Source organism: Lupinus angustifolius, chromosome LG01 (assembly GCF_001865875.1).
Source record: "Lupinus angustifolius cultivar Tanjil chromosome LG01, LupAngTanjil_v1.0, whole genome shotgun sequence".
NCBI lineage: Eukaryota > Viridiplantae > Streptophyta > Magnoliopsida > Fabales > Fabaceae > Lupinus > Lupinus angustifolius.
Window position 1 is genome coordinate 5,599,875 of NC_032009.1, and position 22,351 is coordinate 5,622,225.

At 33.2% G+C, this 22,351-nt stretch overlaps 2 protein-coding genes across 3 annotated transcripts; one reads left to right on the forward strand and one right to left on the reverse strand.

The window, feature by feature from the left end:
• Positions 71 to 9,090, forward strand: LOC109348264 (LETM1 and EF-hand domain-containing protein 1, mitochondrial-like). Its single transcript, XM_019588606.1, has 14 exons — positions 71 to 969; positions 1,469 to 1,781; positions 2,215 to 2,361; positions 2,455 to 2,543; positions 2,637 to 2,729; positions 2,853 to 2,979; positions 3,119 to 3,183; positions 3,276 to 3,450; positions 5,738 to 5,929; positions 6,016 to 6,063; positions 6,574 to 6,720; positions 6,809 to 6,891; positions 8,085 to 8,200; positions 8,727 to 9,090. Exons 1-14 carry the CDS (start codon positions 440 to 442, stop codon positions 8,807 to 8,809), a joined length of 2,208 nt encoding a protein of 735 aa, XP_019444151.1. The 5' UTR covers positions 71 to 439; the 3' UTR covers positions 8,810 to 9,090.
• LOC109348268 lies at positions 14,372 to 20,778 on the reverse strand. Of its 2 annotated transcripts, none has more exons than XM_019588629.1 (7): positions 20,435 to 20,778; positions 16,630 to 16,716; positions 16,282 to 16,548; positions 15,975 to 16,139; positions 15,769 to 15,822; positions 15,519 to 15,665; positions 14,372 to 14,893 (listed from the first exon to the last, which is right to left on the reverse strand). In XM_019588629.1, the coding sequence occupies exons 1-7, from the start codon at positions 20,594 to 20,596 to the stop codon at positions 14,516 to 14,518; spliced, it is 1,260 nt and encodes a 419-aa protein (XP_019444174.1). In that variant the 5' UTR covers positions 20,597 to 20,778; the 3' UTR covers positions 14,372 to 14,515. The 2 variants fall into 2 exon arrangements, with proteins under 2 accessions (XP_019444174.1, XP_019444165.1); XM_019588620.1 differs by lacking the exons at positions 14,372 to 14,893; positions 15,519 to 15,665; positions 15,769 to 15,822; ... (1 more) ...; positions 16,282 to 16,548; positions 16,630 to 16,716 and adding exons at positions 17,435 to 17,956; positions 18,582 to 18,728; positions 18,832 to 18,885; ... (1 more) ...; positions 19,345 to 19,611; positions 19,693 to 19,779 and having other exon boundaries at positions 20,435 to 20,777.

A 22,351-nucleotide genomic window follows, 5' to 3' on the forward strand; every position in this document is an offset into this window, starting at 1 on the left:
ATGAAACAAATTCCTCCACAAATATAAAATATTACAGGGCTTGAAAAGCAAGAAATTGCACTAGATTCATCGAAATGTAAGAGACGTCTATAAATAGTGAACCCCTTCCTCTGGTGCCGCCGCTTCATCGTAGCATAACAATACACCACCACCATAACTTAAACCTCTCCTATTCTCTTTCTCTCTCTACTTCACACCCTAACTCTCTTTCTCTCTCTACTTCTCCGTCATCCATTCACCGCTCACTTTCACTATCTCTCATTTCCATTCATTCTTCACTATCAATTCCATAACCTAACCTCAATCATCATCGTAATCATCTCAATTTCACTCACTCTCGTTCATTTAGTTGAATTCATATTAATTTCGATATTGTGTATTTCAATTTTGTTGTGAGCGATCTATATTCGTTTTTTGTGTGTGATTGTGACGGTTAACGATGGCGTCAACCTCGATTTTGAGGAGGAGGAGTCAAATCGATCGCTACGTGAACGGTTCTGGTTCAATTCTGAGGCGTTCAATTGCTGCGAAAAATTCAACTACAACGACTTCGAGATGTTCTAGTAACGGTTTTGATATACTGTCTCATTTGAAACCCGTAGCTGTTAACGGTTTTGGTTTGGGACAATACGCAGGGAAATTTTACGGTGTGGCGAGGTATGGTCATAGAGAAAGCAAGGTGGAATTCAATCCATTGTTAGGTGCGAGGTTGATTTCGCAATCTGCTGCTGCAGCTGCGAAGCAACCTGAACAGGACCCGGAGAATGATGATACTGTTGCGAAGAAGAGGAAGGAAGCATCTCCTGAGGAATGTGATCAAGCTGTGGAAGGGTTGAGCTCAGTTAAAGCTAAGGCCAAAGCAAAAAGGTTGCAGGAATCGGGGAAGGATGTGCAATCTGTGTTGCAGCGAGTGTGGGCCACATTATTGGGAATCGGCCCTGCTTTGAGAGCTGTAGCGTCGATGAGCAGGTTTGTGGAAGGAAGATCACTGTCTTGTAGTTTATGGTGGTTTTAAATTCCGGCTAAAGTTGCAGTGTGATTACGATAAGTGTGGTCATATATAGCAATTGAAGACCATGCTCTTGTTTAATAATAATATTTTATAATCCATGATTAGGTTTGTTGATGGCAATCATGTCTAGTTTGGTTTTAATTGTAATTGCATTGTGATTACAGTAATTGTGGGCACCGAAACCACAATACAATAACCTGCAATTTAAAACTGTACTTTTGTTTAATTAGTGTTATCCATTAAAGTTTGGTAATTTTTACATCTGTGAGTAGGTTTGTGGATGAGATCATGTCTTGGGACATGGTTTTTAAAATTGTAGTTCTAGTTGCATTGCAGTTACAACAATTGTGGTTGCATACTTGCGCAGCACAATTTATAACCATACCATTGTTTAATATGTGTTATCCATTAATATTGATAATTTTTGCATTTTGGTTTGCTAATCATTGCTTGCAGGGAGGACTGGGCTAAAAAACTTGTTCATTGGAAAGATGAATTCAAGGCAACGTTGCAGCATTACTGGTTGGGTATTAAGCTGCTGGCAGCTGATGTGAGAATCAGTTCAAGGTTGTTGTTAAAGCTTGCTGGTGGGAAGAGTCTCTCAAGGAGGGAGAGACAACAGCTGACACGGACCACTGCCGATATCTTTAGGCTGGTTCCTGTTGCAGTCTTCATCATCGTTCCCTTTATGGAATTCCTGTTGCCAGTGTTTCTGAAGTTGTTCCCAAACATGTTGCCGTCAACATTTCAGGACAAGATGAAAGAACAAGTAATTATTAGCAAATGCCAATACTATTTGTTTGTTCTATTTTTTGAAATTATGTTAGCTCAAAATAAACCGTACCTAAATATTTATGCATAAGCAATAATTGTTCTCTCATCTTTTGTTCCTAAAAAATATCACTATCAATTTCATTCAATGTCTATTTTTCACTAGTTGCATATCCTGCTACAATTTGTACATGAACATATGATAAGATTAGTAAATGTTATATTTTTATGGCAATAGAAAAAATCTCCAGTTTAGAATAGTGATGACACTGATTATAATCTATTTTTGTTAATTCAACATCATACAATATTTTTTATATTAATAAGTTTTTATCAACAAAAAATGTGTCTGTATTTCGAGTGCTATGATAGTGTGGGGTTTTGATTGCCCATAGTAGGATGTTTGGGTGACCCGGTTGCTCAATGTGCAGGAAGCCTTGAAACGGAGACTCAAGGCAAGAATAGAATATGCAAGGTTTCTCCAGGATACTGTCAAGGAAATGGCAAAAGAAATTCAGAACACCCGCAGTGGAGAACTGAAGAAAACAGCCGAAGATCTTGATGAGTTTTTAAACATGGTTAAAATTTTAGTTTAAAGAATTGTTTTGTCAACCTTTCTTCTCAATGTTTTGGTTTAGTTTGTCATTTGTCCCCTTCTTTTCTTTCTGCAGATAAGAAGAGGTTCACGTGTTTCCAATGAGGAAATCTTGGGTTTTGCTAAGTTGTTCAATGATGAACTTACGCTAGATAATATAAGCAGGTTGGTCTCTTAAGTTTGTTTTGCTTCAATATGTTGTTTGTCTTAGTTGTGAGTTGGTATCAATGACTTCCATTGTGTCTTTATTGCTCGTAGGCCAAGACTGGTCAATATGTGCAAGTACATGGGAATCAGTCCTTTTGGCACTGATGCATACTTGCGTTATATGCTAAGAAAACGTTTACAGAGGTAGGATGCATTTATCATAGTAATTTATATAACCTTTTGAGATGCTGTACTTAAATTTAACGTAACTATACAGAATAGAACTCATATTTGTGTGTCATGTGCAACATTTCCCCGTTTTGTTAGGATCAAGGAAGATGATAAAATGATTCAAGCAGAAGGTCTGGATTCTCTTTCAGAAGATGAACTTCGGGAAGATTGTAGAGAGCGAGGCATGCTTGGGTTGCTTTCTGTTGAAGAAATGCGCCAACAGGTTGTGTTGGGAAAAGTTCATGACCATTTTTGTGCTATTGAAGTAGTGGATCTGGATGATAATATTTGCCACCCAATTTTCATAAATATCATTTTACTTTGGTTTTTCTGTTTTAAAAATCGTTAATCTGTCTGTGCAGCTTCGTGATTGGTTGGACTTATCTCTGAATTACTCTGTACCATCATCTCTTCTGATACTTTCAAGGTAGCTTTAGCACGACCCCACCCTGGGATTAATTAAAGAATAAAAAAGTTGTGTGATATGCCTTTTGAAATATTGCTTAATACCATTTACAGGGCATTTATTGTGTCTGGGAGGTATAAGCCAGAAGAAGCTGTCCAGGCTACAATTTCTTCTCTCCCTGATGAAGTTGTAGATACTATTGGTGTTACTTCTTTACCCTCTGAGGATTCTGTCTCAGAGAGGAGGAGGAAATTAGAGTTCCTTGCCATGCAGGAAGAGCTTATTAAGGTAAATGCGAAAATATATTACTTGTCCTATTCAGTTTGACCAGTTTCTGATGAGAATCTCCAATCTACTAAATGGTCAGTGGCATAAAAATAACCATTTCACTGTAATCTTAGAAAGAATTCAAGTTTTGTCTAGTAAGGTTGATGAATAAATGATCGGGCTTTTGATATTCAGAGTTCACCATAGAGGTCATTTTGTAAGTTAGACTTGGTATTGGTGAAAATTAAGTAACTTGCCTTAGTCCCATTAGGTGGGACCAATTATATAGATCAAACTATAATGTTTATTAAAAGTCATGTCTATTAACAAAACATTGATCTCTAAATTTTTCCAATCGTTTGCCTATGATTTTTTTGGTCCCCTTCTACGTCTAGAAATTTGAGTAACATTCATTTGATCTACACTTCTTAATGGAGTTTCAAACGATCTCCCCCACGCATGCCCAAACCACATAAGGCATGATTCTATTACTTTTTCTACAATAGAAGCTATCTCAACTTTATCGATAATGCATTCATTCTTAATCCTATGTTATTTATGTGTCCTGTCATCTAACGCAATATTTTAATTTTTGCTACATTGAGTTTATTCTTTTATTACCGCTTAGCATTTTGTCCCCTATAACATTGTAAGTCTTATAGTTGCGTGGTAAAATTTTCCCTTAAGGTTGAGTGACACCTTTCTATTTCATATGGTATATGATGCACTCTACCATTTCATCCATCTTTCTATTACATTTGGTACAAGATTTTTAAGTCTAGTGACTTGTGTTATGGTATGAACTCTAATTTTGACCTCTACAACAAGGTTTGTCTGCCTATTATTAAATTTATACTCCATATATTTCATCTTACTTTGACTTACGAAAGTCATATGATTTTAAAGCTTGTCTCTACATTTCTAGCTTTCTGTGTAATTTCTCCCTCAAATATTCAACTAGGGCAATATCGTCCGCAAAAATTATGCATTGTGACATCATTTTTTGGGTATATTCAATAATCATATCCAATACTAATATAACCAATTATGGGCTCAATCTTGACCCTTGGTACAATCCTATATAAAAATAGAGAAATCTCTCGAGACCTCATCTTGTGTTTTTGTAGTGGTCATGACCTCATTATGTATATTCTTGATTGCTCAAAGCTTGGCAATCGGAACTCCTTTATTTATTCTTTAGAGTTTTTCACAATACCTCTCTAGGCGACATCATTTTTTGGGTATATTCAATATTCATATCCAATACTAATATAACCAATTATGGGCTCAATCTTGACCCTTGGTACAATCCTATATAAAAATAGAGAAATCTCTTGAGACCTCATCTTGTGTTTTCGTAGTGATTATGACCTCATTATGCATATTCTTGATTGCTCAAAGGTTGGCAATCGGAACTCCTTTATTTATTCTTTAGAGTTTTCCACAATACCTCTAGGCACCTTATCGGACAACTTCTCCAAATCAATGAAAACATATGTAAGTCCCTTCGATTCTTTTTGGTGTCTCTCAATCAATCTTTATATCAAGTATATAGCCCCCATGGTCGACCTCCTCAACATAAAACCTAATTGATTTCCAATAATACATGTTTCTTGTCTCAATTTCTGCTCAATTATCCTCTCCCATTGTATCTTTGTATGACTCTTGAGCTTAATCCCCCTATAGGTTGAATATGGATTGAATTTATTTTCCTTCACTCATCTGATGTCTTCTTAGACCTTATAATCGCATTATTTAACTTTGTGGTCCAAATGTCGTGATCTGATCCTCAGTTGATCATCGACTACACGACTTACTGGAGTCGCCACCACAACTTAAAACATGAAGCATCTAATTCCCATGTCTTTTCACCAATCTACTTAGTTTCTTGTAGGTACATAAAATTGATCTTCCTCCTAATTATTGTGTCTGTTATTTCCATTTATTTGATAGTACCTATACTCCATGTTCAGATTCATATCCTAGATGGGTGAACTGACTTCTTTATTCTCACTCGTTCGCGCAAATGTAGGAGCTTCAACTTATTTTTCACTACATCCAGGCAGCAACTTAACGGCCCTGGCTAATTTGACATTATACTCGAGCGATACAACATGTTGCTTTAAGTAACGGCCTAACATTAATATTATCACATTGTTGATCCATGTTATAGATATTGGCAAAGCTTTATGTTGGATGTTGACAGCCTATCACAACCTTTATAATTTATTCGGGTTTAAGATCGACTATGTATAACATCTAACATATATTGGTATAAGTAATATTGTACTAAAAATAAAAAATGCAGGAGGAGCAAGAGCGAGAGAAGGTTGAGCAAGCAAGAATGGAGATTAATTCGGGTGAAGAGGATAAGGCCCTGAAAGAGATGAATATTGCAACAGCAAACGAGGCACATCAACTTGCTCGAGACAGAGCATCGGAAAACAAAGAGCAGCTGTGTGAACTGAGTCGCGCATTAGCTGTTTTAGCTTCTGCGTCGGTGAGATTTTGATGTTTAAAGCTTTCACTTGCTTCAATAACATATCAGCAGTTAAGGAATACTTACGTCTTTTATTTTGATGGCAGTCTGTCAGTTCAGAGCGTGAAGATTTTCTGAGACTTGTTAATAAGGAGGTATTTAGGAACTCTTAGTACTCATTATTACTTTTTAATCTTATATGCATTGCATGTATATATTTTTAGATTGATGATATTCCAATTAGTCAAAATTGTATTTTATAAGAAGTTACTGTGTCATGTAAGCGTATGAAATCAAGCACTGGTGTTTGTGGTGAACCCAAATTGTTTTGGTAGCAAGGGGAAGGTGAAAGAGACCAAGACAATGCACATGCAACAAATGAACTTTGTAATATTATTTAAGTGAAAGACAATAATATAAATAATTAATGTTATGTTTACAATTGTTTCTTGAACTATTTTATATGTTAAAAGTGCTGAATGTAATTCTGTCAATACATTTCAAATATTTCTGTGTCTAATTTATATTAATTAATTTCTTTCTGCACACAATTAAATTCTTTCATGATTAAAAATTAGAATTTAAAATATTTGAAGTCTTAAAATACATGTGAGACCATGTGCATAATCCGTTTATCAATCTCACTGGTTAATTTGTGTCTCCAGATAGAACTTTATAACAGCATGGTAGAAAAAGAGGGTACCGATGGTGAAAAGGATGCCTTTAAGGCATATAAAGCTGCTCGAGAGGAGCATGACCATGCTACTGAGTCGGATGAAGGGCATGAAGTGTCATCAGCCCTCATCGAGAGAGTAAGACCCATTCATTTTATATAGACTTTATGAGAAGCTAAAAACTAATTTTCCACATTGGAATTGGTAATTATTTGAAATTCTTCAGGTGGATGCTATGCTCCATAATCTCGAGAAGGAAATAGATGATGTGGATGCCAAAATTGGTGACCGTTGGAGGCTGTTGGATAGGTTTGCTCTCAATCTTCACCATTAATCTTTAATTGTATGGTCACAAATTAGGTCTATGACCTGGTGTATGCCTTAGGGAGAGATAGTATGCTAAAGTTTATACAAAGAAGCAATGATGTAAAAACCGTAACGTATCAGCCGATTCGACCGAAAAACCGGCAAACCGGACCCCTAACCGGTACAGTACAAATGTTGAACCGGCCAAGTATCAAAACCGGTCAAAACCGGTGAACCGGCCGGTATTTGACTAAACCGGACGGTTTATACACATTTTTTTAAAAAAAAAAACTTAACATCTTAAAAACCCATTACAAGGTGACCCATCTTTCCAACCCTTCTTCAACACTTCAAGGCACATGCTTCCAAGGCATTTTAGATTACCCCTTTTGGTTCCTAACATTCGTGTGTAATCTCAGTGACATTTGTGTAATCTTGGAGTACTTTTTGAAAATAGGATTTGGTGCAAAAATGTAATGTCGATATGAGACAACTTTGACTCATTGATGTTAAATGTTAAAACTCCAAATTTATTTGTTTTGTAGAGTGAGTTGTGAACTTGTATCATTTAGTTATATTTTGTGGTTGTTAAGTGATATTTTTGGATTAATAAATGTTTTGTAATTTAGACTTTGAATTTGTTAAAGACTTAAAGTTGTTTGTTTATGTGAATTTTGAGTAGATTATGAATATGAATTATAAAATTGAGTATCTACCTATTTGAAATTTTTTTTGTTATAGGTTTATATATATAAATATAAGCAGGCATGCGGTTTAATTACTGAACCACTGTACTACTGTACTAGTACCCTGACCGATTTGATAACCGGTACGGTTTTAACAACACTGCAAAGAAGCCTGTCTGAGATGGTTGATCAAGCAGTCCCCAAATGGACTTGGTGCTTCTAGATTCCACTTTATTTTTACCTGTTGAGCCTTATTCCTTACTTTTTACCTTTACTGTGAATATGTTTCAAACAGCAATTCAAGTTCACTAATACTTGGGGAACTGAAAATATGCGATAATATGTTTTCATTCCATTTTGGTAGTGATTATAAAGCATCAGCCTTCGATTATGATTTCTTTTTGTTTGCTACTGATAAAAGTCAGTATTTATTGGGTCAACCTATCATTACAACTTACAATGACTTGTTGTGCTCTGATTATGAGTGTTTTTGGATTTTTTTTCTTGTAGAGATTATGATGGGAAAGTAACTCCTGATGAGGTAGCTTCTGCAGCGATGTACTTAAAGGATACATTGGGCAAGGAGGGTATCCAAGAACTCATCAGCAATCTTTCCAAAGATAAAGGTCTGTCATCCCCTTCTCTCCCTATCATCAGCATAAACACAAACAAATCCAGTATTTCTCATTAAGTTTGAATATATCGGCTCTCTAATGCATTTAAAAGAGGGTTTCTTCCTTCAAAATAAATTCCAGTGAAGTTCCCATGGAATTTCCCCTGTAGAACAATAGGTGACTGAATGGTATCTGAGACAGATTAACAAATATATTCCTTAGTTTTTGGAGATCGCTGTCATTATAATATTATTTTCAGTTGGCTATTAAAATTTGGTAAATTGACTGCTTTTGAGAGGTTACTTAGATGTGCTTAGATTATAATTTGCAAAATTACTTTTTAACGAACTTGCTTATGATTAAAGGTGAGTTTGCATTATCTGATTTATGTTTGGGTATGTTGTTTTTAGAAGTGGTTTTGGTAGGATGAGTATTATTTGAATATTGTTAATCAAAACAACTTTTAGATGTGTAATTACCTAATCCAGTGACTATATTTAATGATACAATAATCACTAGTTATTTTTTATTTGTACAGAAGGGAAAATACTTGTGGAAGACATTGTTAAATTGGGAAGTTGGAAGGAAGATGGTAATGCAGGTGAAGGTGAGACGAGGTAGAACATAGTAATATTGATATCTCATTTGGCCTCCTGATGCATCTTTTTATCATTTCTATGCTACAAAAAAGGATAAGTTACACATATATGTTATAGGACATTCGGATGTTTTAGCCATTGATAGCGTATTCATTGGTAGCTAAGTGTAGCGGTCAGATGAGGATCAAGTGTGTGTTCAAGCTTGTTTGTAAATTTATGACAGCTGGTCACACAAATTTAATTGCATTTTTATACATGGTGCAACATAGCTTTTTTGGCTATTGGAGTTGCACCTACTGTACTCAAGTTCAATTTATTCACTCATGCTCTTGAATACATTGTGTGTTCAATGGCGGGGTCATTATAATTTTAAAACATGACTATAATAAGTTGCAAACATTATGCTAAACTCTCGAATCCAACTCAAATTATTTCAACTCATTCCATCCAATTCCTGAATACCAAACTATCTCCTCATTCTCAAGCTTTAATCCTATTTTTCCATAAGCTTTAATCCTATTCTTCCATAAGCTTTAATCATTTATCTTAACTCTGACTCTCACCTTCTGCACACTCGATAAATTTTGCATTCATGGGTTGGTCCGTCAAATATGCTATTGCGAACATGGGCAGCCCCAAGGTCAATGCTTCATCAATGTTTGATTTCCATCCACAATGTGCTGGAAAGCAACCAATCTCTGGATTTGATGGAACTTCTAATTGGGGTTCCATTTTTCAAAAATCAACTCACAAATAAATACTAAAGATTTTAGAAATAGTTTATTTGGTTGTGACAATAAAATTGTGTATATCTTCTCATCTACTAAGATGGTGGTAGCCTCATGCACGTCATCATTCTGGAAGAACAATGTTCATTTTCAATTAAAAAAGGAAACAGTTTTTAAACAAAAAACTGAGACTATCTATTTTTCACCACCCATTATTTCCAGTCCACCCTTTCCCCCCTCTTCTTCACCCACCAATCATATTTCTTTTAAATTAGGGTTCTAATTGTTAACCCAGAATTATGTACTTTGGGATTTCTTTTCAAAGTTTGATATTGATCTTTAGTTGTAGAAAGGTTGTGGTTTTTGGGCATGCTATTTCTATCTAGTGTAAGCATATGATTGGTAGATTTGCTTCTCAATCTTTTCTAGGTGGGTGATTTGAATCAGTATGATGTTCAAACTAGAATCATTAACAAAAGTTTTACTAATAAAAGATATTATAACGTTTCTTCCACATATGTTTTTATTTTTTTTATTTTGTAATCAATGGGGATTAAAAGCTAAAAGAAAAATAAGTACAAAATCATCCTGGGATCACTAATGATAGACTGGATATAAGGAGTAGAATTATTTTACACTTTAGAATTTTCGGTTCAGGTTATTCATGTTTTTATTTAATGTTATATAATAGTTATAAAGAACTATTATTTAATGCCCATTTACTTTTTCTATCAAAAAAATATTTATTTATTTATACGTGTAAGTGGGTTGGTCACCCTCTATAAGTGAATCAACCCATTTAGCCCTGCATTTAAACGAGCCACTTATCCTAGTGTGTTTGTAAAAACCATGGGTTAGACATATAGTCTTACAAGGCTTAACCCATATACACAACTCTACTTATCATTATCATTATCACCAACACCATACACGTTCCAATTACCAGGCTAAAATAAACATATCATTGAGTTACATGTTACTCTCATATATGAGTAATTTGGTCATTTGCATACATTTTATATCACATTCTCTCATTATTATTATTTTGGTTATCATTCTCTCATTATTATTTGATCCACCTTAAACACAGGATTGTATAATATAAATTATCTCTTGGGTTACCTAATTTGTATAAATTATGGCAATGTAATTTGAGTCTTTGTGGCAATTAACTCATTCTACTCTTATTTCAAATTTTATCTTTATCTGCTCTTATTCTAACATGACCACGTAATAGATCGCTTGTAAAAGCACAAAGGCACAAATATTCAAATTATAGTAGACGGGTGTGAAGTAATTTTTTTGTCGAGCAACTAGGGTAAAGTGTAATTTAAAAAACAAATCATCGAAGCAACTTATGAGCGTTGATGTGTTCCTTCATCAAACTCTAATACATTTAGATGGTGTTCTAGTATGATCAGACCAGAATCAACATAAGATATTAGTTTAGCATAGCAAAAATAAAACATTGGTTTAAGTTGATTTAGGTGAGTCATTTCTTGATGGCGTGCATAATTTGATTTTCTTACGTGACCCTGAGGACAACACACTTTCGGATTTAGGCGAGTCTACGTTGTATGGTGAGGAGGAGTTCCTCTCTGGCCTTGCCCTCACTATTCTCATTTATTTGTGGCTTTTGCCTCGTTCACCCGTTTTTATTATGTATCAATATTATAGAGAAAAAATATCAATATTATATATTAGATTTAAGTTTTTTTTTATTATTTGCATTGTATCAAATATAAATAATTCATTTACATTTGGGCTCATGAGTTTCTTACAGCCTGTGAACTTTGATTTCTAATAAAACACTTCCGATATATAGACATAATTAATTGAATCTCGTTAACAAATCTCTTATCTTCTTCTATTTCTTCAATATGTCATTTACTTGATTTCTTGTGGCTAATATTGGGCAATGATGTTTCTGATGTACCAACAATTGTATGAGAGTCAAATGGTAGAAGACTCTCAGCCTAGATACCAATTATGGCAAAGGAGGATGTTGGTTGGACAAAGCCTATCGTAGGTACAATGTGAGAATAAACGAGATGAGTTGAGGAGAAGGAAACATAGCAAGACCATAATGGGACCACAAGTGTGTTGGATCCAGAACCCCAAAAGTCCATGTATTGAATTAGGTCGTGGTGAAGGATGATCTCATTTGACAAAAGAAGTAGAATATCTTAATAGTGTGTCTGTGATGTCATGGTGAAGGAGGTAAGTTGCTAGCATATCCACAAAAACATATGGGTGCAGGCTAACTTTGATGCAAGGTGTAACACAAACATTGACTTAGATGTAGGGTGTGACATGGACGTCGGCTTAGATACAAGGGTGTGATACAATCATTAGTTGGCCTCGACGGAGGGTATGTGTTGTGGATACATTTCTTATAGTGAATTATGATAGTTCCTTTAAACTATGAATTGATGGAATAAATAATGGTGATAGCGGTTGAGTCTTTACAATGAAGCATTCAACTGATTGGGTATTGAAGAGAACAATTATTGATGAATTTTAGTGTAAATGTTTTGTTATATAGCGGTACTAGAAGTTGTACTGCAAGTTTGGAGAGTTAGACTCTTGATAACATTGTCAAGACGATATTGAAGAATATTTATATTGAAGAGGAGTAGACTCTTATTTGAAGTTCTTAAAAGGGAATTAGAGACTAAGATAGATATTCCTGTATAGATTTTCTAAGAAGTTATATATTCATCTATTTTAATCAATGTGTAGATTGTTAAGATGCTTCAAATATATTATTGCCTAATATTGAAATGGAGAAGATTATCAATATTATATATTGGGCTCAAGTTACTATTCATTACATGCATCCTATCAAATAAAAACACTATTGTGGAGCTTATAATTTTTATTTTCTTACTCTCTCAACGCTCCATTAACACACAAAAAAATGGTCTTGTTCACTTCTATTTATTCTATTGTTTGTTGCCATACGCCCCTTCTGCTGGAGAAACAATATTAAAATGCAATGCCTCTTCTCTATACTTGTGCAGAAACAACAACCAAGAAAACTATACACTGCAGAATCATGCTACAACCATACAAAAACTAGTATAGTTCTCATCATCTTCGTAGCTCATTGCATCAGTTTGTATACCAACAAAGTGATCTGCTAGCAAATCAATCTGTTTAATAGTGGTAGAGAGCAACATGTGTCAGCAAGGATATTTTGCTTAGTGTACCAACTTCCAAATGTGCCCATCAAAAACTCTTCTGCAACCATGTCCTATAGATTATTGGGTGGCACGGTTGCAACCTTACATAACTGATGCCTTCCACATCAATAATCTTTCACAACTACTATTATTACATTGTTTTCAATACTCTCTTCATGTTATCGTTTTTACATTCACATCAGATTTAATTTATTTATAGTCAATCTTTCCTGTGTTTCACAAATTATGTTCAATGTAACATGGTATAGATTTAGGTGATTTTGTTCTACAATTTGTGTTATGTCATCAACTATGATTAGCTAGGAAAATACTTTAAAAAATTAAATTTTTAACTTAAATATATATATTTTAATTAATCATAGTCAATGACACATAAAGTGACACAAACGAATGAGAGCAAATGTGCTAGATTATACTTTGATACAATGTAAAATCAAAACTAGAAGACATAAGTTACTAAAACTAACAATTTGGAATATAGAAATTTTGTCCTAACAAACAAATCATATCTTTATGTCTCTATCTAATAAAATTATATCAAATAATATAAAAATGTTAATTTATATTTCTATAATTTTTTATAATTAAATGATATATTTTAATTAATCTAGGACATGAGATTTTCATTCTCCAATTTTTGCCAATTTGACATATTCAAGCATGGGGGTATACTAGACTGACTGTTGGTCAAATATAAAATCTAAGCATATATGAAAATTAAATAAAAATAAGTAGACCCATGTCTTTTAAGCTCCCCATGTTCTTAAAGGCTTTTTTATAATAGTTTATGACTTATGAGGATGGATTTGCAGATTGAAAAAAGTGATTAAATTGAAAATGTGCAGTGGAGGTAGTGGACCACTTTCACAAAAAGTTGAAATATGCAAACAAAAGTACTGTCAGCCACTCACATGCAACCCTTTCTCAAGCATCTTACAGTTTTTTAAGGCAAAAATCTATAATTTCTTCTTGCTGTCTCATTTTCCTTTCACTTTCTTTAATTGACAGATTCTCCAAGCATGGGCATGGTACCATACTTATCATTCAAAACTAAGGAACAGAAGATCACTAACAAAGTCTAGGAGTTAGTTCTAGATTTGGTAATTACAAAGGACCAAATATATAGAGAACTCATAAAAAGGTATGCTTCTTTAAATTTTTGAGAAGGAAAATGATATATCCTCTAATTAAATTTCATACTCAAAATAAAGTGATATATTAGAAAATAATATTTTCTTTATTAATAATTAGTTTACAAATAACATATTTCACTTTCTTATAAATACGAAGATTTAGTAAGAAAATACATCATTACTCTTTTGAGAACATCAGTGGCTTATAAGAGCATCTCTATTGGTAAATATTAACTTCATACTTATTTGATCTCACATATTAATTTATAATTTATTATATCTCCCTGTGAAATAAGAACAACATATCATTTTTCCTCACAATAACAATCATCATTCTTATTCTTCTCACAACCTACATCATTCTTAATCAAAAATATATTTTTCGTTCTTTCATTCTTAACCAAACATATATCTTTTTGGTTCTCTCCCCTTGTTCTTATTTTAAGAACAAAATTCATAAAATAAAGAAGTTTTTCTTCTATTAAGTGTTAAGAACCATCATTGTGGTTGTTCCCCTATGTAGAATCTTTCAATATAAAAATAAAACAGTCAAAACTTTCCACTACAGAAAAAGGGTATACAAGAGAGAAGAAAAGGGTTGAATGATACAAGAGAAACTGATTTTTTTTTTCTTTTTTTCAGTTGATAATCTTGTTTACTCTCATGGACAATTTGGGTTTTTACCAGGACCTCCATAGTAAAAGTAATGACCCCAATTATCATTACTTCCTGTTTCTACATCATAACAATTTGATTGCTCAGTGAAGGTTCCAAGTCCCTTAGGACTCTTGAGATTGTTGGAACTATCAACTACTTGAATATTCCTAAAGTAGCTTGCTTTTCCAAATCCTTGTTCAGGAAATTGACCACTTCCCATTTGAGTTGAAGTGTGTTGACCATTAGGCTCAGAATTAACAACTTCTCCTCCCCATTCAATCATTGAAGCACTGTCTGCTAAGTATGAGAATAGGAAAGATGGCCAATAACCCAATACTAAGTCATTGCCAAATTGCATCCACCAGTGTCCCTCTTTTGGATCCTATAACAACAGAAAAAAGAGACAACTCACTTCATCAATACCTATAACATATGTAATGGTTTCATGTATGTTGTTTTGGTCATCATTTCATAAAACCATTTCTTATATTCTATAATAAATATTCATTTCAGTCGCTCATGTTTTTCGACTTTTAGCTTGTCTTTGAAAAAGACAAAATGGTCCAAAAAAAGGACTAGTTTAGTGCATTTATAGCTATTAGTATAGCTGTTAGTGTCCCAATCATCAATTACAGCATGGGTCCATCATACATGTTATTATCAAAAGAAATTGAGAAAAGATGCTAAGGATCCGTGTAAAGGTGATTTTAACCATGTTGCCACTGTCACACATTTAATACCAAGTATAAAGCACTTACCAACATGAAAAATTCAAGAATCACATACTATACAACTTATCAAACATGTGCATCTTGAATTTTCCACATGATAGATTTTAATATTTCATTAACCTTGGGAGAAAGATGATAGGTTTGCAAGAATCCGAGCACTTGGACATTGCAATGGTTCATATACCAAAAACCTTCTTGAGAAGAAAGATTATATATATAGTGCTAAAAAAGTGGTTTATTGTTGCGGACTAATAATGTGATTTTTTAGGATTTTACCTTCCAGATTGTTATACTGATATCATACTGGGAGTTTTGGTAGCCGGAAATGGGAGAAATACTTGCGCCCATTGCTATATTATTGTTGACTTGAATAAATCCTGAGCAGAGAAGATTGTAGCAACCTGTAGCTTGATATGCATCACTCTACAAAATGTAAAAAGTTAGTTTGATTAAAAAATGGATATGTTTCAACTAACACATAAAAATGAACATAAATGATGGACGGGATTGAAATGTAGACACTAACCGTCCAGTAGGTGAACAGCCGTGTGTTGTTATCACCGTATAAATCTGGGCTCACCTGTTACCATGCACATGAAGGCATTACAATTTACAATGAAACGAGAACTTCAAAATTAAAACAATTTACAAGTAAAAGAGGACCACAAAATAAATAAATAAAACTAGTGCTCGACTTTGATGTTTGGATTAATGAACTTAATCCTTATGTACCTGCCAGCCAGCTTCAATGCTGTTAAGATCTTGACCAAATGAGCCTCCTAATACCCAGAGCTGTGACAAGCTGAACTCATTAAGCTGCTGTATTTTCGGTTCCCACACATTTATAGTGGCTTTTGCTCCGTAGTACTTATCTCCTTCAACATATGCTATAGCATGCTGCTCAATAAACAGCACAATAACACAGAACAAGGAAATTAGACCAATGCCGCTTACGACGAAAAAAGATAACCGGAACCATAATATTGATATTTGATAACACTACTCTACATTTCTACAAGGCATTCTTAACAATTATTACCTGATGACCACTTTGGTTAATTATATCAGGGTCTGCTGACCTAGGCTTAGGGATACTTCTATGCGTCTTCCTTCCGTATCTTTTGACTGAGCTAGCTCTCAGAACATCGTCCTCCTTTGTTCTCCGGATAGGTATTGTGTCCTCAGGGCATTTACCATTTGCATGCCACAGTTGAGTGATGGAACTAGCAGCATTTGACCCTTCATTTTGTTTCTCAGATAACTTGTTCTCATCAAAGAGCCCTTCAGGGTGGAAGTTAGGCCTCATCTAATTAATCGAAAAATCGAGTTAGAAAAAAAGGCATAAAAATGAAACAATAAATGCATATCTTGGAGGGAGTAAATGGACCTGAATCTTGTGATCTTTGAGGAAAGGATGATCAAAAGCTGGTTGATTAGAAATATGCACACAATCTATTATATCTCCATCTGGGCTCTGCAACATTTTTAAGGCAAAAATCTATAATTTCTTCTTGCTGTCTCATTTTCCTTTCACTTTCTTTAATTGACAGATTCTCCAAGCATGGGCATGGTACCATACTTATCATTCAAAACTAAGGAACAGAAGATCACTAACAAAGTCTAGGAGTTAGTTCTAGATTTGGTAATTACAAAGGACCAAATATATAGAGAACTCATAAAAAGGTATGCTTCTTTAAATTTTTGAGAAGGAAAATGATATATCCTCTAATTAAATTTCATACTCAAAATAAAGTGATATATTAGAAAATAATATTTTCTTTATTAATAATTAGTTTACAAATAACATATTTCACTTTCTTATAAATACGAAGATTTAGTAAGAAAATACATCATTACTCTTTTGAGAACATCAGTGGCTTATAAGAGCATCTCTATTGGTAAATATTAACTTCATACTTATTTGATCTCACATATTAATTTATAATTTATTATATCTCCCTGTGAAATAAGAACAACATATCATTTTTCCTCACAATAACAATCATCATTCTTATTCTTCTCACAACCTACATCATTCTTAATCAAAAATATATTTTTCGTTCTTTCATTCTTAACCAAACATATATCTTTTTGGTTCTCTCCCCTTGTTCTTATTTTAAGAACAAAATTCATAAAATAAAGAAGTTTTTCTTCTATTAAGTGTTAAGAACCATCATTGTGGTTGTTCCCCTATGTAGAATCTTTCAATATAAAAATAAAACAGTCAAAACTTTCCACTACAGAAAAAGGGTATACAAGAGAGAAGAAAAGGGTTGAATGATACAAGAGAAACTGATTTTTTTTTTCTTTTTTTCAGTTGATAATCTTGTTTACTCTCATGGACAATTTGGGTTTTTACCAGGACCTCCATAGTAAAAGTAATGACCCCAATTATCATTACTTCCTGTTTCTACATCATAACAATTTGATTGCTCAGTGAAGGTTCCAAGTCCCTTAGGACTCTTGAGATTGTTGGAACTATCAACTACTTGAATATTCCTAAAGTAGCTTGCTTTTCCAAATCCTTGTTCAGGAAATTGACCACTTCCCATTTGAGTTGAAGTGTGTTGACCATTAGGCTCAGAATTAACAACTTCTCCTCCCCATTCAATCATTGAAGCACTGTCTGCTAAGTATGAGAATAGGAAAGATGGCCAATAACCCAATACTAAGTCATTGCCAAATTGCATCCACCAGTGTCCCTCTTTTGGATCCTATAACAACAGAAAAAAGAGACAACTCACTTCATCAATACCTATAACATATGTAATGGTTTCATGTATGTTGTTTTGGTCATCATTTCATAAAACCATTTCTTATATTCTATAATAAATATTCATTTCAGTCGCTCATGTTTTTCGACTTTTAGCTTGTCTTTGAAAAAGACAAAATGGTCCAAAAAAAGGACTAGTTTAGTGCATTTATAGCTATTAGTATAGCTGTTAGTGTCCCAATCATCAATTACAGCATGGGTCCATCATACATGTTATTATCAAAAGAAATTGAGAAAAGATGCTAAGGATCCGTGTAAAGGTGATTTTAACCATGTTGCCACTGTCACACATTTAATACCAAGTATAAAGCACTTACCAACATGAAAAATTCAAGAATCACATACTATACAACTTATCAAACATGTGCATCTTGAATTTTCCACATGATAGATTTTAATATTTCATTAACCTTGGGAGAAAGATGATAGGTTTGCAAGAATCCGAGCACTTGGACATTGCAATGGTTCATATACCAAAAACCTTCTTGAGAAGAAAGATTATATATATAGTGCTAAAAAAGTGGTTTATTGTTGCGGACTAATAATGTGATTTTTTAGGATTTTACCTTCCAGATTGTTATACTGATATCATACTGGGAGTTTTGGTAGCCGGAAATGGGAGAAATACTTGCGCCCATTGCTATATTATTGTTGACTTGAATAAATCCTGAGCAGAGAAGATTGTAGCAACCTGTAGCTTGATATGCATCACTCTACAAAATGTAAAAAGTTAGTTTGATTAAAAAATGGATATGTTTCAACTAACACATAAAAATGAACATAAATGATGGACGGGATTGAAATGTAGACACTAACCGTCCAGTAGGTGAACAGCCGTGTGTTGTTATCACCGTATAAATCTGGGCTCACCTGTTACCATGCACATGAAGGCATTACAATTTACAATGAAACGAGAACTTCAAAATTAAAACAATTTACAAGTAAAAGAGGACCACAAAATAAATAAATAAAACTAGTGCTCGACTTTGATGTTTGGATTAATGAACTTAATCCTTATGTACCTGCCAGCCAGCTTCAATGCTGTTAAGATCTTGACCAAATGAGCCTCCTAATACCCAGAGCTGTGACAAGCTGAACTCATTAAGCTGCTGTATTTTCGGTTCCCACACATTTATAGTGGCTTTTGCTCCGTAGTACTTATCTCCTTCAACATATGCTATAGCATGCTGCTCAATAAACAGCACAATAACACAGAACAAGGAAATTAGACCAATGCCGCTTACGACGAAAAAAGATAACCGGAACCATAATATTGATATTTGATAACACTACTCTACATTTCTACAAGGCATTCTTAACAATTATTACCTGATGACCACTTTGGTTAATTATATCAGGGTCTGCTGACCTAGGCTTAGGGATACTTCTATGCGTCTTCCTTCCGTATCTTTTGACTGAGCTAGCTCTCAGAACATCGTCCTCCTTTGTTCTCCGGATAGGTATTGTGTCCTCAGGGCATTTACCATTTGCATGCCACAGTTGAGTGATGGAACTAGCAGCATTTGACCCTTCATTTTGTTTCTCAGATAACTTGTTCTCATCAAAGAGCCCTTCAGGGTGGAAGTTAGGCCTCATCTAATTAATCGAAAAATCGAGTTAGAAAAAAAGGCATAAAAATGAAACAATAAATGCATATCTTGGAGGGAGTAAATGGACCTGAATCTTGTGATCTTTGAGGAAAGGATGATCAAAAGCTGGTTGATTAGAAATATGCACACAATCTATTATATCTCCATCTGGGCTCTGCAACAATGATAAATTACATTATTAACACCTTGAAATACTATGCAAAAAAATAACTAAAAATAGATGACTATGAACCTTACAGAAGCAGATATATAAGCAACCAGATGAATGAACAAAATACAAAAGCTCATGAAATAGCATACAAATGCATGCAAAATCCAAACCAACCTTTCTACCTATTAAAACCAAGGAGCTAATTTTTATGTTCAATACTTTCTCTACTATTTTAAAATCCAATAAATAATTTCACAGAAAGGGATATGATTTTTTTCTGTGGAGGGAGGAATAAGTAGGGGAAAAATAAAAAACATATGGTTTATCAAACCAAAACACCAACATATTACTACATTTTTTTAAATAACGAGAGAGAAACAATTACAGATTTTTTTTTAAAAATCAGTAGCTGCAACTTGCAACAAGGAGTCATTTGATTTATTAGTGAAAATGTTTAAAAGGTTAGAACTATTCCATAAAAATCTAACCTTGAACAAGCAAGGGCATGAAAAAAGTAATCTTTTTATTTCAAAAACACAATGAAAAGTCAAAAACCATGTTTTCCCCTAAGATTCCAAACAGATCAAAACAACAACAAACAAAAAAAAACATTTTTTTGTTAAAAAAGAAGAAGAAAAAGTTAAGGTAAAGAAGGAACCTGAATGGTCTTAACAGGATGCTTGTTAAGGCGATTCAAATGCTTGTTAACTTCAAACTTCTGCCTTGAAGCACCAAGTCTAGAAGCAGAAGAAACTGAGATCAAGAACATACCCCATATGCAAAAAACAAGCACCATAGTGCTACAACAACCATAACCCATTACAACAACACTCCTTGAAATCTTAGCCTAAGATTTTGTGACTGTATGACAAATGCAAAAGTTTTAGAGAAGGTTTTTGCAGTGAGGTAGCATTCACTCCTTTTAACTCATAAAATTCCAATGGGAAAAATAGGGAGTGTCCACTTTCTATGAAGTAGTGATAACCCCACACTACACGTAGCAACACTGATAGATAATAACACTTTTTCTATAATGACTTTTCTTTTCTTAGTTATTTCTTCCACTTTCACATTAACTATTCAAGCACTTCATTAATTGATCTATTAAAAACGGTCACTTTCCATATTATTATTTTTTATAAATGATATATGAATCATCCTACAAATTCTTAGAAAATCACATGTGTCATAAAATAATAATTTAATTAATGATATATATTCTTAGAAAATCACATGGTCATAAAATAATAATTTAATTATTAATGATTAATTTATAGGTCATTTTTATAAGTATGAAAATTTAGTATCAACATATTTTTTGATACTACTGATGGTATTTTCTTATATTTAGCTAAAAAACTAATCTATATCACGTGTATGGATATTCCTCACAACAAGTGTTGCTCTCAGTAATCAAATCATTGATTTCTTGACCATCATAAAATCTAGTGGAGTCTTACATAACTAGATCAACATCTTATTGGTATTTAATTAGAACATATAACATTATTATCTTGACATCAAACGAAAAAAAATATATTAATAGTATATAAGTTTTATATAAAATTAATATATCATTGATTAAATTAAAATATTATACCAACAATATATAAATATTACACTCAAATAAATAATTATGATGACTTGCCCTCTTTTTCGTCATTTCCTTTCCTGTTCTTAGTCTTTCCTTTCATAGTAACCAATGAACAATGATGCTTATGCATCTTACTTTGGCTACTTAATTTGTGTTCGCGATTTTCCGGACCTTAATACCATTTGATTCTTAAACTTTTTGAGTCGTATTATTTTAGTATTTAAAAGGACAATAAAAATGTCCATGTTTGAACATGGCATGTGAAACTAAAAATGCATGTAAAACAAAATTATTTGACATTTATTATTATAATCTTAATTCTTTTAATAATTATTTAAAAGGTTATATACAATAATATAAACATAATTTATGATAGAATATTATAACATTGTATAATTTGTGTAATCACTCTTATGTAATGAAATAATTGTTTGATAGTTGTATATTATTGATTAAGCAATATATAGATTATTTTACATGTGATTTTGGCTTCTTATATGATATAATATAAAATATTATCTAGAATTTTACCCGAGGCGGAAAAATAATAAAAATGAAAAATTCATCTTTAGGGAATATTTGGATGTTTGAATTCGTATTTGGTGAATGCGTGCAGTGTCCACTGTCCACGCTCTAGTTTTGTCGTTAAATAGACACTCAATTATACATGGCCCCTCTTTGTAGACTCGATATATGACTTTAAAATTTCCAAGGATATTAAATATGGATTAAATTTATCATTTTTAATATTTTTATTAATAACAATATTATTTTGACTCACATTCATTATCTTTTTATGTAGTAGTTTGAATTTTATTTTGTGAGGAGATCTTCATCCATAGACAATAGTATTATTGTATGGTCTAAGTAAAATAAACATATAAGTGAATGTGCTTAACACCACTCAAAACCTTAAGTTATTAGGTCTATTAGTTTATTTGTTTATATACTTTTTAATTCATACATTTTTACACAGACTTT

What these genes read in the sequence shown, in the direction of transcription:
- LOC109348264 (XM_019588606.1), top strand. Translation starts at nt 440, where the DNA reads ATGGCGTCAACCTCGATTTTGAGGAGGAGGAGTCAAATCGATCGCTAC. An exon ending in GCTGTAGCGTCGATGAGCAG is followed by an intron (nt 970 to 1,468) that starts GTTTGTGGAAGG and finishes CATTGCTTGCAG; the next exon opens with GGAGGACTGGGCTAAAAAAC. An exon ending in CTAAGAAAACGTTTACAGAG is followed by an intron (nt 2,730 to 2,852) that starts GTAGGATGCATT and finishes CCGTTTTGTTAG; the next exon opens with GATCAAGGAAGATGATAAAA.
- LOC109348268 (XM_019588629.1), bottom strand. Translation starts at nt 20,596, where the DNA reads ATGGGTTATGGTTGTTGTAGCACTATGGTGCTTGTTTTTTGCATATGG. An exon ending in GGCTGTTCACCTACTGGACG is followed by an intron (nt 15,666 to 15,768) that starts GTTAGTGTCTAC and finishes TACATTTTGTAG; the next exon opens with AGTGATGCATATCAAGCTAC. An exon ending in TCAGTATAACAATCTGGAAG is followed by an intron (nt 14,894 to 15,518) that starts GTAAAATCCTAA and finishes CTGTTGTTATAG; the next exon opens with GATCCAAAAGAGGGACACTG.